Genomic DNA, 17,667 nt, shown 5'->3' with positions numbered 1-17,667 from the left:
GATGTATCTTCCCATTAGTGAGCTGCAGAACAATGTGCAAGAGTGGTTGGGGGAAAAATCATTGAGTGAAACATAAAAAATAATTATCACAATTTTGTGAGAGGGCATGGGCTGTGTTTGAAGAAGTGCACCACAAATGCAGTTAGCAAGAAAACGCATGAAGTCCGACTCTTAAGTTATTATCTATTGGTTTTATTACCAATTTGATCAATTTTCAGACGAGGACACTAATGGAATATACATGTAGCATTTGGCAGTGCTCTACAATGAATCAAAGCCAACCCACTATTACTATGCTTAACAAAGTTTTCTCGTGGCAAAAACTCCAATGTGACTGATATTAGAGTTGACTTCCTGCAACACAAAACAGTAACAAGTGGTTGTTTAATCAAATAATGTGTTTCTAGATGGATAATATTGAATATCATATTTATATTTTTACTAAAAACCTTGTAACAGAAGAATTACCTGTTGGTCCTTTCTTACCCCAGCCTGGTCCCATCTTACCCCAATGGGGTAAGATGGGATCAGCTCACTTTTTTTGATCTGTGCAGAAAACTGTGTTGTATGCAAAAAGTCCGAGTTGTAGCTTTGAAGCCCATTGCATAACCACACCTTGTGATAAATTTAGGATTTTTTAGTTATTCATGGTATAGATGCTACATGCCTGTTAGTGATTTCGGTCCTGTCTTACCCCATCTGACTATATATATGTGTGAGAAGTGAGGAAAAGTGAGGGTGAATGAGTGCAGTAAGGGGAAGGGTAAGGACAGTCAAGTGAAGTAAGGGCACTGAAGGGCAGTGACGGAAGTGAGGACAGTCAAGGGAAGTAAGGGCAGTGAAGGGCAGTGGTGAAAGTGAGGACAGTCAAGGGAAGTAAGGGCAGTGAAGGGCAGTGACGGAAGTGAGGACAGCCAAGGGAAGTAAGGGCACTGAAGGGCAGTGACGGAAGTGAGGACAGTCAAGGGAAGTAAGGGCAGTGAAGGGCAGTGACGGAAGTGAGGACAGTCAAGGGAAGTAAGGGCAGTGAAGGGCAGTGACGGAAGTGAGGACAGTCAAGGGAAGTAAGGGTACTGAAGTAAGGGCACTGAAGGGCAGTGACGGAAGTGAGGACAGTCAGGGGAAGTAAGGGAGGAGAAGTAAGGGCAGTGAAGGGCAGTGACGGAAGTGAGGACAGTCAAGGGAAGTAAGGGCAGTGAGAGCAATGAGGGAAGGTGAGGGAAGACTTAGAGGCTCGTAGATCAGCAGGAGACGCCTCATATAGCGCCTCCCTCTGACACCTCGTAAAGTGCCAGACTTACTGCAGCCACGCAGTGGACCTTCGCGTCTCTCTTCCTTATCGAACTCTTCCGTTATAAAAATTGCCCGAAAAATATATAATATTGATATTTTACGAATTTTCTTGCAAAACATTATTGTAGTATGACAATTACTTACGTTTTTACTCAAACACTGTGATTGTTTGATATTTGTTAGTAAAATATACGGAAAAAATATTGAACCGCAACCCTGATAAATAATACGATCGGTAGCCTTCATAGTCGAGCAGCAATTTTTTAAACGGAGAAAACTCTACGGTTTTCGCACCGAATATTCAACTATCTATGTGAAATGCCATACCGTAATAATAAAATTGCTGTAATGAAATATTTCGAGAATCAAAGGCACACTATTAATGATATTTTTTATTTACATTCGATGTTTTACATGATATTAAAATTTTTAAAACCCTTAAAGGAAGTTAGTTTTATCAGCTGATCTATGGCGTTTTGAATATTTTTACCTGACATCTAAATATAAAATTCAACTTGCTGTTATTTGGATAGTTTTTCACTTTAACTTTATATTAAAATACAAATATCACCTTAATATAAAAATAATATATATAATGATAGATATATATAATGTTCATAGCATTGCATTGGCGCAGAACGTATGACAAACCAAATAAAAATGACATAAATTATACAGTGAATAAAGATTTTATTTGTGTAATTGTCAACTTGATTTATTTATTATTGTACTACAAAATTTTGCATTAATTTTTGATACAATTAAAGTTCAGTATACAGTAATGCATATATTTTACCATTCAATGAGCCATACAGAATTTAGGCCTCTAAGCCTTGCTATATTAAGAGGCCTGTATTGACACTGAATCTCACAAGATGTTCCCTCACATGCCGAGCTCCCTCACATGCTGCGCTCCCTCACATGCTGCGCTCCCTCACATGCAGCGCTCCCTCACATGCAGCGCTCCCTCACATGCAGCGCTCCCTCACATGCAGCGCTCCCTCACATGCAGCGCTCCCTCACATGCGGCGCTCCCTCACATGCTGCGCTCCCTCACATGCTGCGCTTCCTCACATGCAGCGCTCCCTCACATGCGGCGCTCCCTCACATGCGGCGCTCCCTCACATGCGGCGCTCCCTCACATGCGGCGCTCCCTCACATAAAGCGCTCCCTCACATGCGGCGCTCCCTCACATGCGGCGCTCCCTCACATACAGCGCTCCCTCACATGCTGCGCTCCCTCACATGCGGCGCTCCCTCACATGCAGCGCTCCCTCACATGCGGTGCTCCCTCACATGCGGCGCTCCCTCACATGCGACGCTCCCTCACATGCTGCGCTCCCTCACATGCGGCGCTCCCTCACATAAAGCGCTCCCTCACATGAGGCGTCATGCCTCCGTAGATTTATCGTCGCAGGTGGTCAGTGTCGAGACAATTTGCCGCTTGCTCATATTGGCCATTTTGAGAAATTTTCTCCAACCAGGATATTTAATATTAACATTATAAAAATTTCCTTACTATCTTGTAACTTCATTTAGAAATGAAATGAAATAAAAGTTATAGCATAATGTAACATGGAATAAAATTAACGTAAGTGGTTTTACCTTAATTTTTAAAAAAAATTATATTTCTGCAAATTACACGCTCGGAAACGTACTAGCTTTTGTTTCCAATTAGAGCTTCTTTGCTTGAGTGAAGCAATGAATTCGGTAAATGGCAGAATTTGCGTGTTTTATTTTCTTCTATACTTTTGAGCGACAATTTAAGGAACAGAGTTTGTATAAATTTTAAATTTTAATACAGTTTTGAGATAGGTATGCAATCGTTTAAAAGTTATTATGATTTTTACGATGTTAATTGATTGCCATATTTAATTTCTGCCTCACCTTTCGTGCAGGTATTTCCTCCCCCTCACCCCCGCTACCTTTCTCCCACTCTGCGGGTCTCCCCACACTGGCTCTCCCCAATCCCCTCTCCACTACTAGTCACTCCCCATCCCATCACCCCCACCAGTCACCCTAAGTCCCCTCACCCTAATCTCCGCACCCCTCCCATCCCCTCACCCAAATCCCTTCGCCTACCCTCACATTTTCCAGCGCTCCACAGACGCGAGTTACGAGTTCCGCAGTTCATATTTAACGGACGCGTATTTTTAATGCATTTTCTCATTTATGGAAAAAATGCACTATTGTGCTCGCCATGTCCGTCTGTCTGTCTGTCCGTCTGTCCGTCCGTCCGTGACCTCAAGTTTTTCCTCACATGCGGCGCTCCCTCACATGCTGCGCTCCCTCACATGCTGCGCTTCCTCACATGCAGCGCTCCCTCACATGCGGTGCTCCCTCACATGCGGCGCTCCCTCACATGCGACGCTCCCTCACATGCAGCGCTCCCTCACATGCGACGCTCCCTCACATGCGGCGCTCCCTCACATACAGCGCTCCCTCACATGCTGCGCTCCCTCACATGCGGCGCTCCCTCACATGCAGCGCTCCCTCACATGCGGTGCTCCCTCACATGCGGCGCTCCCTCACATGCGACGCTCCCTCACATGCTGCGCTCCCTCACATGCGGCGCTCCCTCACATAAAGCGCTCCCTCACATGAGGCGTCATGCCTCCGTAGATTTATCGTCGCAGGTGGTCAGTGTCGAGACAATTTGCCGCTTGCTCATATTGGCCATTTTGAGAAATTTTCTCCAACCAGGATATTTAATATTAACATTATAAAAATTTCCTTACTATCTTGTAACTTCATTTAGAAATGAAATGAAATAAAAGTTATAGCATAATGTAACATGGAATAAAATTAACGTAAGTGGTTTTACCTTAATTTTTAAAAAAAATTATATTTCTGCAAATTACACGCTCGGAAACGTACTAGCTTTTGTTTCCAATTAGAGCTTCTTTGCTTGAGTGAAGCAATGAATTCGGTAAATGGCAGAATTTGCGTGTTTTATTTTCTTCTATACTTTTGAGCGACAATTTAAGGAACAGAGTTTGTATAAATTTTAAATTTTAATACAGTTTTGAGATAGGTATGCAATCGTTTAAAAGTTATTATGATTTTTACGATGTTAATTGATTGCCATATTTAATTTCTGCCTCACCTTTCGTGCAGGTATTTCCTCCCCCTCACCCCCGCTACCTTTCTCCCACTCTGCGGGTCTCCCCACACTGGCTCTCCCCAATCCCCTCTCCACTACTAGTCACTCCCCATCCCATCACCCCCACCAGTCACCCTAAGTCCCCTCACCCTAATCTCCGCACCCCTCCCATCCCCTCACCCAAATCCCTTCGCCTACCCTCACATTTTCCAGCGCTCCACAGACGCGAGTTACGAGTTCCGCAGTTCATATTTAACGGACGCGTATTTTTAATGCATTTTCTCATTTATGGAAAAAATGCACTATTGTGCTCGCCATGTCCGTCTGTCTGTCTGTCCGTCTGTCCGTCCGTCCGTGACCTCAAGTTTTCGTCGACGAGAAAATGCGCTCTCTGTCACTCACTGCAGTGAGTACTGAGTTATATATTTTTCCATGCCGCCAATGATTTGTCCAGATTATTAAAGCAGCCAAGTTTTTTATCGGTTCTTAAATAAATAATATTAATTGTGCTTAATGGTGGCACCCCGCGGTCCTGTCACCGCTGGCAGGTAATGGTGGCACCCCCGGTCAAATGACGGCCTTTTTTTCTTGTTTACGTATGATTTTTCAAAATCAGTGATGAATGAAAGCTGATGAAAACTGGGGACTGTTTCAGTTATAACCGCGAGTGTGGAAGAAAAAGACGAGCTTCAAGTCTACATGACATAAATGGTGAATGTATGTACATTGCGCAATATTTAGTGTTCACCTTTAAGGCTTAGTCGTTGTGCACCTAACAAATCACACACCGATTTCTTAGACATGTTTACCTTTAATAATAAAGTGTGAGTAAAGTAGAAGGTCACAAAAAGTGTGTTGAATCACGTCTAAGTGATTCAACGTGATGGCGCTGATCAATGTGTTTGACTCGATTTGGCTCAATTTAAACCAAATCTTGGGCTCTACTTTGCTCAATTCAAACCAAATCTAGACAAAGAACATCATGCATCGCCTGCAGCCGTGTAAAGGTTGTCAAGACGCTCCTCGGCAACCATTTTTGCCAGATTTGTCTGGTGTCCATTCAATACTTGGAGCTCGCGTACCATGCCAAAATGAGCTCTACCAAACCACTGCTTAAAGGCCACATTGGCGGTCACTCGAGGCACTTAGTGAAGGAATAAATCAGAACGAAGGGCGGTATTATGGCAAAGAAAAACAGCTTGGGGATGGAGCAATTTTGAGGCAGCTCCTTGTGTTTTCTATTGGATAGGCGGCAACGGCAAATCAATATAGGTGTTGCTGTCTTCTATCGCTGCACGAGCAGAGCTTTCATTCGCTCTCACAGGCCTCGGTCGGCTGGTCTGGATTGCCTCTCGCAAAGAGGTGTCATCGAAATGAAATTAGGCTCACGCTCTGCTACAAATTCGAATTGATTTCCGCACCTCTCCATCTGAAGAGACTCGTTTGCCGGCGTTTTTGTGGGATGCACTGCTTCGGTGAGGGGGAGCTTGGCTGGGTTTGTATCGAACATTGATGGTTGCAACGTCGTATCTTTAAAGCAGCTTATAACTTCCGGCTCTTGTAAGTTGAATACGAAGCTTGGTACATCAAAGAAGATACGATTTGACATTTTATCGTGGAATTGCGCAGCTGAGAAAAGTGGCATTAACTTCTCATTCTCGACAAATGTTCCTTCTAGAAAATGCACAAAAAATTCAGATATATATAAGAAAAAACAGAACTAACGTTGGAAATTATTTTCACTACAATTTTTAATTTCACAAATGTAAGCCAGCCAATAACCTGGATACTTACCAAGTATCACACAATAGTTGAAAATCTGATATTCTAGAGAAAAAAAATTAATATTGGAACATTGAAGACTGCAAACTATTCGCTTCTGCCTCATCAAAACTAAATCCATAACAAACATTAATTTTTTAGAGGACTAACAGTATATTATCTCAAAACAGTTCTGGTAAAACCATCAACGTTCGAATTAAGCGATTGAAATCGAAACGATATCGCTTTCGGAAAAAAAGCCCAAGTATCTTCGATACATTTATGGTTACTGACGAAATTCGCGATTGCACTAATATAATAAATAATAATATTAAAATAATAAAAAAGCGGCATCTAGGTAACGTGAAACTCTTAAAACAATCCTGAAATTTATGCAAGGATCTCACTTTGGGGGCTCGTAGAAATGGACCCGCAAAACCTTTCGTGTTTATTAGCAAAGCTCGAAGAACGAGACGTTCGGACAGAAAAAAGCACGGAGGAGCGACGCCAGACGGTCAGCAGCGCAATCAATCTGTTGTTGTCGACGCCTCGTAAGGCCTATTGATTGCATTTCAGTGGCTGAGTGCTGCCTCTACGATGTCCAGGATTGCTTCTTTCTGCATCTAAGTAGCTGAGTGCTGCCTCACCAATGTCCAGGATTGCTTCTTTCTGCATCTAAGAGCTGAGTGCTGCCTCACCGATGTCCAGGATTGCTTCTTTCTGCATCTCAGTGGCTGAGTGCTGCTTCACCGATGTCCAGGATTGCTTCTTTCTGCATCTCAGTGGCTGAGTGCTGCCTCACCAACGTCCAGGATTGCTTTTTTGCGCCTTTGAACTCCATAAACTCTGAACTCTGAACTGAGGCGTATCATTCTGCTATGTGGTATGTTCCGGCTACATGCCACCTCTAATGTCGAGTGCAGGTCACATGCCACTTCTTTCAGTGTCCGCCACATGCCACTTCCATCAGAGGCCGCCACATGCCACCTCCATGATTGGCCGCCACAGGCCACCTTCATCATTGACCGCCACACGCCACCTCCATCAGAGGCCGCCACTCCATCACGGTGGCCGCCGACTTATTGAGCTCCCACAAAAAATTGCGTCGGCGAAGTTACGAGCCGCTAACCGCAATACCGACAGCTTGGCGGCCGCGCCATATTGGAACACCATCGCCAGCTGGCCTCAGCGGTCATCGGCTAGCCTCCTCAGCGGACACTAGCAGGCCTCAGCGGTCACCAACTGGCCTAAGCGGCCATCAGCTGGCCTCAGCGGTCATCGGATAGCCTCCTCAGCGGTTACTAGCTGACTTCAGCGGTCACTAGCAGGCCTCAGCGGTCACTAGCAGGCCTCAGTGGTTAACAGCTGGCCTTAGCGGTCACTAGCAGGCTTCAGCGGTCATCAGATAGCCTCCTCAACGATCACCAGCAAGCCTAATAGGTCACCGGCCAGCCTCCTCAGCGGTACCAGCAGGCCTCAGCGGTCACCAGCAAGCCTAAGCGGTCCTCAGCTGGCCACAACATTCGTTTGATGGCCTCCGCCGTGGTGTGATGGCTTCAGCGGTCGACTGCTGTCCTTAGTGGTCGACTGAGGGCCTCAATGGTCGACTGCTGGCCTTAGTGGTCGACTGAGGGCCTCAGTGGTCGACTGCTGTCCTTAGTGGTCGACTGAGGGCCTCAATGGTCGACTGCTGGCCTTAGCGGCCGACTGAGGGCCTCAATGGTCGACTGCTGTCCTTAGTGGTCGACTGAAGGCCTCATTGGTCGTCTGAGGGCCTCAATCTGACATTCGTAGCTTCGCTGTGGTGTGGGCATTACTTATGGGCGGGAAGGCAAAAAGTCGCAATCGTTTTCAAATTCATTCACACTAATAATTAATGCAAGTGATACGAATTATTTTTCATTTGTAACGAAAATGTTTGCTTCAATCCTCACTGCCAGTAGACAATCCTTATTTTTTTCATTTTCTATCGTAACTTTCTTTAGTTCACTCTCATTTTCACTGTCAAGCATATCTTTTTGATAGTGAGGTGTCCGTGCATATAATTTGATAGTAAAGTGTCCGTGCATATAATTTGATAGTGAAGTGTCTGTATATATTATTTGATAGTGAGGTGTCCGTGTATATTATATGATAGTGAAGTGTCCGTGAGTGTCCGTGCATATAATTTGATAGTGAAGTGTCTGTATATATTATTTGATAGTGAAGTGTCCGTGCATATAATTTGATAGTGAAGTGTCCGCGCATATAATTTGATAGTGAGGTGTCTGTATATATTATTTGATAGTAATCGAAGCTGGGCAGCGCTACTTTGAAATGTAGCGCCGCTACCGCTACCGCTACATGCTCCAAATGTAGCGGGCGCTACCGCTACACCCACTAGATTGTAGTGGTCGCTACCGCTACCGCTACAGTAAAATGTAGCGCCGCTACATTAGCCGCTACAATGGCCAAAATTATTTTAAATATCTAAATATTTATTGTTCTGCTATTGGGATTTACTCATAAACATTTAATGATAATAAAACATTTTTAAAACATATCAATGCAACTTTATTGCAATTAACCTAACCGAACTAGTACGGGTTAGATACAGTAAATAAAAGTTAGTTATTTTAGTGTTTTACCTTCCCTACATGGATGTGAACTTTAATCTACCAATCTCAAAAATTATCCAAATATACTTATGAAAATCAGTCTTTTATTTGTATCTATATGTGGATAATTTTTGAGATTGTAGATTAAAGAAGACATCCATGTAATGAAGGTGAAACATAAAAATAACTGTGTAAAAATAACTGTAAGCAATTAAACTGAAACATGAAAAAATACCTGTAACATTTACACGCCAGTCGCAAGCAAATTGAAATATAAAAATACTTGTAACATTTACCTGCAAGCAAACTGAAACATAACAATACCTGTAACATTTACTCGCAAGTCGTAAGCTAAATTGAAATATAAAAAATAACTAACATTTACACGCAAATCAAACAAGACGGAATAATATTTCCATATAATTAAACTTTTCATTTTAAAAGTACCAGCATTTCAAAATGAACATCTGACAAGCTTGAACGCTTTGGTTTTAGGATATCCTTTCCCAAGGAAAACATCCTCTCCACCGCAGCACTAGAAGGGATTGGAGTGTTGTACGCTACAAAAATCTCAAGGAACGGGTTACAAGGAAATGATACAGGAGCAGGTAAAGCGGTGCTTAGCGGACATTCCAAATAATTGTTCACTAGTCGATCTCCTTCATTGACGTGAGTGTGACCTCGTGTTTTCTGGAGTTCATTAAAGAACGAATCAGCATTCTACTCGTCATCGCTGCTGCTGCTGCTGGTAGCTTGTGTAATTGTGTCAGAAAGCTTCCCATCAACCAGAGAGATCATTTTGTGCCTGATCTCTCTCAGTTTAGATTCGTGAAATCTATCAAGTAAAATCTAGTAATCTAAAAATTAATTAAAGTACAATCTAAAAAGTACTATGAAGTAAAATCTAAAGGCTTTATCAATAAATGTAGCGGTAGCGCTGTAGCGGCAAAACCTCGTATCGCTACTTAAATATGTAGCGGGCGCCACCGCTACCGCTACAATTGCTTAAATGTAGCGCCGCTACCGTTACCGCTACTGAAAATGTAGCGGCTGCTAATAGCGGCCGCTACATGTAGCGCGCTACTGCCCACCTCTGAATTAGTAATGTGTCCGTGTATATTATTTGATAGTGTGGTGTCCGTGTTTATTATTTGATAGTGAGATGCCCGTGTATATAAATTGATAGTGAGGTGTCTGGGTAAATTACTTGATAGTGAGGTGTGCGTGAATATTATTTGATATTGAGTTGTCCATGTACATTATTTTCATTGTTATTCTGATACCAGCCATCATCATCCTTGTGTTAAATCATCCTCGTTAATTCATCAGTAATTCTTCATCTTGTAATTTGTCCCCGAGCTCCTAGAATAAGCCACCATAAATTTACCCCCTCCCCCTCCCCTACATTGCTTCAAAAAACCCTCACCCCCCATTCACCCATTCACCCCCTCACCCCCATCCCTGTTACACCCTTAAACGCGTCTAAATCACACACACGTCGATTCCGCAGTCGCCCTCCGCTTAATTTCAATTTTATAGCCCCTGCCTTCAACCCCTCTCCCCCAGTACTGCCCTCAACCCCCTCGCCTTCCCTCAAGCCCCACACGTGTCCTCAACCCCTTCACTTGCCCTCAACCCCAACCTCATGCCCTCAACCCCCTCGCCTGCCCTCACTTGCCCTCAACCCCAACCCCATGCCCTCAAACCACCCCCCTTTTCACCCCTCATGTTCCATCACTACTTATTTTATTCATTTCGTGCTGGCCATATTCACAAATTATGCATGTTATTCCCCCCTGGCTTACCATCTTCAACTCACCCATTTACTTAATAATTAATAGAACAGTTTTACAATTTAACTTTATTATATCTTTAGCACAATGACACATTTAACACAATTACCTTTTTTTAGGAGCCAACGCTTAATGGTTTCTAAGAATAAACATAGATGGCATATTAATTAGTACTTAAACATTTATCCCTTTTAAAAGATTAATAGCTGATAAAATTAGGCGTCAGGAACAGGAAGGCCCTTATTAATAACAATAACAACTTTAAGCTCGTTAATTAAATGTAATCCAACATAAATATTTTCCTCATGAATCTGGTGTTTTTCAATAAACGACGATAAAGATATTTTATCTTTCAAACAAACTCAATATTCACGAAAAATTCTAAATAATAATTTTTTATTTAGATAACGCCAGCAAACTTGATCCATGGCTGACCTAAAGCAAAGTCCCGGCGCTCGAGGTATGAATTTAGTCTGAGAAAATTAGACAAGTCCGCAGAATATAACTTGTTCATAAAAGTTGAAAAGGGCCGCGAGAAAAAGAAAGGCGTGAGCAGCAGGCGTTGAAGTGAGCACTATTATTGAAAAAGGGTTCCGTTCGAGAGCTGATTTATCGCTCGCCGTAGTTGGGCGGCTCGCCTTGTATTGTTCAGGCTATGAAAAATTAGAAGCTCTTTTAAAAGCGCCTGCGATTTATTAACAGTTGCTTTATGAGAGTAAAGTTGCCAGCCAAACTCACTTGTAACGCGAGCAAAAAGTTTTCCAGGCACCGACATTCAAGTTCGAATGCCGGATCTTGAACTTAATAATGAAACTATAGATCGCGTAAAGTTAAATATTTAATTTTCTAGACAGGCAATAAAGAGATAATTACTTATACAGCTTTTTTCCTAAATATTTTGCGCGAATTGAAATTTTTCTTCGCTGTCTACAATCACAAAAATTATTTTCGTGGGTTTAACAAAGTTTATTATAGGATGCCCATATATACAAACCCACATTCATCAACATTTTGCCGTCACTCAACCAACATTAACCCACATTAATCAACATTCCAGCATAACTCGGCTCTTTCCAGCCGAGAAAGAAACACAAACGACGTCATCCAATTAAAAAAAGCGACACAATAAAAAAACGCGTCTGTAAAACACGGCAATTACGGCCAAACGTCGCGTGCAGAGTAAAATAAAAGAGAAAATAACTCGAGAATCCAGGCTGAATGAGCATGATTATTCAGAGGCTGAATGATCGCTCCAGAGATTAACAAGGTGAATAATCATCTCCTTAATGAGTATTCGGTGCTGCTAATTAGGAGTTATTAATTGATGAGAGGCAGTGCTCGACTACCGTGTTATCTGATTATCGGAGTGTGCCGTATGCCACCTGATAGAATGCTTGATTATCGAGCTGTCTGATTAAGTTCTAATGCCTCATTAGATGAGATGTGCTCTGATATCTCATTAGAGGATATGTGTTACCGTCTCATTAGACAAGATGTCCTAACGTCGCATTAGACAAAATATCCTAATGTCTCATTTGAAAAGATATCCTAAGATCTTATTACCTAAAATGTGTTAATGTCCAATTAAAATGTTCTAATATCTCATTAAGACATCTCAATACCCCCAACATTAGGGGTTCTTTGACCCCCGTCCCCCCGCCACGCCAATATCCGCGACAATTTATTAAGAAACGCGAACTTTTGGAATAGGTGAGGCAGGGTCGTAATTTGCAACGATCTATGGAGGGGGGCTAAAGGGGGGTTAATTAGAACTGAGTGGGGGGTAGTGACAGGGAAACAAAAAATGGGGGGTTAGAACTGAGTACGGACTGTGAAAGGAATGTGAGTACGATGGGAAGCAAACGTGTAATAAAGAACTGGCTTTTGAAAGCTCATCAGAAATAAGTTCCAACACTTATTCAGCACAGAACTCTAAAATAGTCTTCTTTTGGAAACGTGAGCTCTTTATTTTCTGAGTCAAATTACCACCTAACGAAGATAAAAGCCTTATTTTTCAATCTAACTCTCATTTCCGTTTGTAAATAACACAGAATTCATCCAATTAGAGTATTATTCTCAGGTAATACCTCGACACGTTAGGTATGGTCCATATACGGAGTGTCGCCAATATACAGGAGAGTTTATGCTGGGTCGAATCTTCAAAAAAAATACACCAACGCATAAAGTTTGATAAATAACTTAGGATATTCAACTAGTAATGTATAATAAATTATATACATTATAAGCAAAAACTTCTTTATAATGTATATTGTATATAATTATCGGACAAGTTAGGAGTTGTCACGAAGGAAAAATAGTTTTTTTAATATATGTAACCGGAATAAAGAAAACAAAAGAAGAAAGCTAGTGTACATGCGAACTGATACTTATATTGTAACCTAACATTACACACATGAAAATTAATTAATCATATTGTCTAAATAGTGACACTCTCTCCTACCCACGGCACGAGCAGAGAGCGGAAAGTGCCCTGATATGCCCTTTACCCGACCAAGTTGGTGCCCTTTACCCGACCAAGTTGGTGCCCTTTACCCGACCAAGTTGGTGCCCTTTACCCGACCCACGCAAGGCTACAACTTCATCACTATACGGACAATGTTCCACTCATCCTGCTGAGTGCAACGCCTCTTGCAATAAAAGTGAACATTTCTCAGGGTTTTCGAGCATTTAGCCATGCATTTTATATAGTATACATGGTTTTATATAATATTATTTGTTGTAACTAATCGAATTAAATAGCTTCTTCGTTTAATTTAATTCTGTAATGGGAAGGATGCTAAGAGATGCAGTCTCAAGCGTCATGTTCACACTAGGAGCAACAAACTTTCAGACTGTTTCAGTAAATAATACGGTAAATCCTGCAGTTTCTTGCTATTTATATCTTAAAAATCATTCAGATCCTGCTGCTTATACAATACTTAATTGTATAATTGTATTGTAAAATACAATTTTACAATCGAATTAAACTATCATACAATTATATAATTATATAATTGCATAAATATACAATAATTAATTGCTTTGACTTGACACAATCTTATGAATGTGTTAGCTGCCGTGACAAGATCCTGGTAGTTTATGCATATATGTATAGTTAACGAGGTCTCATATACGAGTACAGCTTTGCGTTAAAGACAATGCCGTTCTATTAGAATAAATAATTTATGTGTCTCTGAAATTTTATTAGATACAATGAATTCAATACATATAATTGTAATCTTAATATGTTCGTAATTCGGTTAGAAGAGAAACAATATGTAAGTTCACTATAGTTCAATGTTTGAGCTGTGAGCCGCTTGGCTATGATAACAGAACATGTAGCGATGAAGAAAATGCATGTTTATATGTAGCGATGAAAGCAATACATGCTAACATGTAACGATGAAGGCGTACATACATGTTTACATGCAACGATGAAGGCAATGCATGTTAATATGTAGCCATGAAGGCGATGCATGTTAACATGCAGCGATATAGGCACTGCATGCTAACATGCAAGACGAAGGCGATGCATGCTAACATGCAGCGATAGAGGCATTGCATGCTAACATGCAACGACGCAGGCGATGCATATTAACATGCAGCGATATAGGCACTGCATGCTAACATGTAACGACGGAGGCGATGCATGTTAAGATGCAGCGATATAGGCCCTGCATGCTAACATGTAAGACGAAGACGATGCATGTTCGCAGTTTGATGTAGCAGAGCGCCGCCATCCATCAGTTTATGGCGCTATGCGGGCAAGATCAGCGGCATTTCAATAAAGTCGCGGCGCCCAGGCTTTATTTAGAGTTTTTGCAGCGCTTCGTTTGCATAGCGAACACGAACTCTCGAGACCGCGGTGCTCGATATGAAAACCTCGTTGAAAGATATCTCCTGCACTCCCTCTCACTCCCTCTCCCACTCTCTTCCTCTCACTCCCTCCCAAACTATAAAATCTAGAAGCTATCTCAAAATCCCATTTTAAATAAAAAAATTACTCTTTTCCATATTGTATTCAGTTTAAATTTGGAATAAAAAGTTAACACGTATACCTCAATATGAATGAATTAATATGATCTAATAATTTAAATTTAATTATTTAATTTTTACGTATTAGGAATGAAGGCGGGGTAGCAGCAGACGTTATCGGTTCAATAAGGTTGTGTTAAGGCTCAATTGAGATTATTGATGGCAATATCCAGGCCTACGAGGCAATATTAGGCCTGTTAATAGGCCTGCTGCTCGAGGAAAAACTGCCCATAACGTTCCTGTATTGGCATGTCGATGTGCGTGATGTGTTATGCGTGCGTGTGACACGACACGCATGCGTGTGACGTTACATGCAGCACTGGTAATTATTAAACATCAACTAATAGATATATAAATAAACCAATAACTATGTAATTAAACTAACAACTATATAAGTAAACTAATGACTATATATTTAAATTAATAACTGCATAACTAAACTAACAACTACATAACTTAACTAATAACAATATAACTAAACTCATAACTATATATATAAGTAAACTAATAATTATATAGCTAAACTAGTAACTATAGTATATAACTAACTATTAACTATACACCTAAATACTAACAACATAACTAAACCATTAACTATATAACTAAATACTAATAATATAGTAATATAACAAAAGTATTGACTATATAACTAAACTATTCTTACTTTACTATATTTGCTTAGATGTTATTTACAAGATGATTGCAATAAATCGATTGCATGATTTGTTATCCTTTCTTTTTAGCACATTTTCTCATTTATGGAAAAAATGCACTATTATGCTCGCCATGTCCGCCTGTCTGTCTGTCCGTCTGCCCGTCCGTCTGTCCGTCCGTGACCTCAAGTTTTTGTCGACGAGAAAATGCGCTCTCTGTCACTCACTGCAGTGAGTACTGAGTTATATTTTTTTGTTTATTTATACAGAATTATTTTAATACATATTTTAGCGTTGTTGATTGCCTAATTTTTATTAACCCGATGATATGTATAAATTATTCGCACAATCAATTTCAAAGTTTTCATGATCATATGATAGGAATCTTCGGCGCAATTAACCGCCTAATTATTATTTATCAGATGATTGGAATAAATCAATTACGTAATGAATTATAAAAGTTCAGGAAGTTTTCCAGAGGGAGAGTCCCTCTTCCTAATGGATGACGAGGTGCGACATGTGCGATGAATGACTCCTTAAGCCCAAACTTATGGAGTTTTTAATGAGAGGAATGAGGGCTAATGAGGGAGATGAAGAAGAGGGCCGCTGTCCCCACGTGGTCTTGTCAATTTTGTATAGTTTGTTATTGATTGTATTTATTGATATGTGTTTTGCGTGTACTGATGTTGTCTGTGTTGAATTATTAATATAAAAAGTTTATTTCAGTTTAGTGATGTCACTTACTTCGGTAAAAGTTAGATAGAAATACGATTTTGCTATAAAATCGAAAAGTATTTATATATTTATTCGAAAATGTTTACGGCTAAAATATGTACGACTTTGTAAAAAATTAAAGAAAAATAGACAAATATATGAGCAGAAACATGAACAAATTTTTTCATTAAACTGAAACATTTTTAATTTGAAGTTATTAATCACATTTCCCAAGACCATCACTAACTTGACAAATAAATTTCGGAATTAAATTTTTTAAATCACATTTCCGTTTCAAACATTCCACTGCTTCTACAGCTTACGTACGTTGTTTACAGTTGCGTATGCTTGTAAATTATTATTTATAGTATTGTTTTCTATAGAGGCATTCACCTGCTATTTTTGAAAGAGTTTATATCTAGTATGCAAGTTTACATTCTAGTAAAACTCGAGTCAAATTCATTGAATTCATCGCTTCTGCTCTTCCACACAGCTTACTTCTTTCTCATTCGTAAATACAGCGAGCGTTTCTATAATCAATTTTCACTCATACAATTGAGTTCTTTTCTACATCCACCAACTTCTTATTTCAGTTAAATTTCCCCACTTAATTTTTCTTCCAGTAATTAAGTTTTCCCTAGACCCACTCTTTTCTTCCATTGTTCCGGCAATATTTTGAAGGCATTTCATCATCACATCGTCAGGTCGACAGGCTCTCATTTTGCCAACACTCAAACGCCGAATTTCTCTTCATCAAGTAACGCCCCCGCCCCTCGCGCCAATATCCAACTCCTCCATCAGAAATCCGAGTGATATTGTTCTTTCGTTCGTTTCATTAAAAACTTACTCTCATTATACAAATCTGTCGCATAATTACACGCTCTCGCCTGCCTCACCACACGTACGTAACCAACAATAGACCATGACCTGGAAAATGCAGCCTTGTGAATTGAATTCATAAGGGTTGTGTAGGGAGTGTAGTGGCGTCGGCCGGTGTGGAGAAAAGGCCGTCCAAATGAGCATGTCATTTGTTCGCGCGCTCTAGCTGTGACGAGAGATGCAAATTGCAGAGCTCGAACACAAGCAGTTTTCATTCTTAAACGAAGTGACGTTACAGACTAATATATAGGCACGAGCGACTCTTCGCTTAAGGTTTATCCTTAGGCCTAGAAAGGGAATATTAGAACACTTATCTTTCGGCACGATTACAAGTAGACTTTGGCAGCTCGAGCGCCGCACTCGCAAACAGAGCCCAAAAGCAGCGCTCGAAATTAAGCACTCGAGTGATTGGCTTATTTCAGACGGGGCCAAAATTAAGAGTTTTACGCAGAGCCGCACAAATTTTCGCCTGATTGAAAAGGATATTGGGCTCTTGAGCTGCCATAAAATTCTTTAAAGCGAGCCACATCATAAAGAAGGCAATGCTTGCACTTTCACCCATAATGAATTGCATTTGAATTACCACTTACTTGTTTGTGATTTGTTTTCGATTTGAATGTTCATGAGAATATTTTACAGCTTTGCGTAACTAGGAAAATTTAAATTTCGGCATAGAAAAAAATCAAAAGTGAATTCTCGAAGAAGGAATGATCGTCAAATTGTTTTGGCAATTTTCTTTGAAGAATCAGATTGCATTTTTATTTAGCCTGTAGAATATAATATTATTAATGGTGAATAGCATTATAAAGAATTATATAAACCTTATTAAAACAGAAAAAT

The 17,667-nt window shown here is 40.6% G+C and overlaps 1 protein-coding gene across 1 annotated transcript in view; it reads left to right on the top strand.

The window, feature by feature from the left end:
* The first annotated feature begins 2,214 nt into the window (after positions 1-2,214).
* LOC108680273 (homeobox protein Nkx-6.1) overlaps positions 2,215-17,667 on the top strand; it is a 57,412-nt gene continuing 41,959 nt past the window's right edge. Inside the window, exons 1-3 of the mRNA XM_018169073.2 lie at positions 2,215-2,712; positions 3,191-3,315; positions 3,610-3,931. Coding sequence (XP_018024562.1) covers positions 2,215-2,712; positions 3,191-3,315; positions 3,610-3,931 — 945 coding nt within the window. The remainder of the gene's footprint in view (positions 2,713-3,190; positions 3,316-3,609; positions 3,932-17,667) is intronic.

The sequence above is a fragment of the Hyalella azteca genome, unplaced genomic scaffold, assembly GCF_000764305.2.
Source record: "Hyalella azteca isolate HAZT.00-mixed unplaced genomic scaffold, Hazt_2.0.2 contig12591, whole genome shotgun sequence".
Taxonomy (NCBI): domain Eukaryota; kingdom Metazoa; phylum Arthropoda; class Malacostraca; order Amphipoda; family Hyalellidae; genus Hyalella; species Hyalella azteca.
This window is presented reverse-complemented; position numbering and strand designations above follow the sequence as displayed.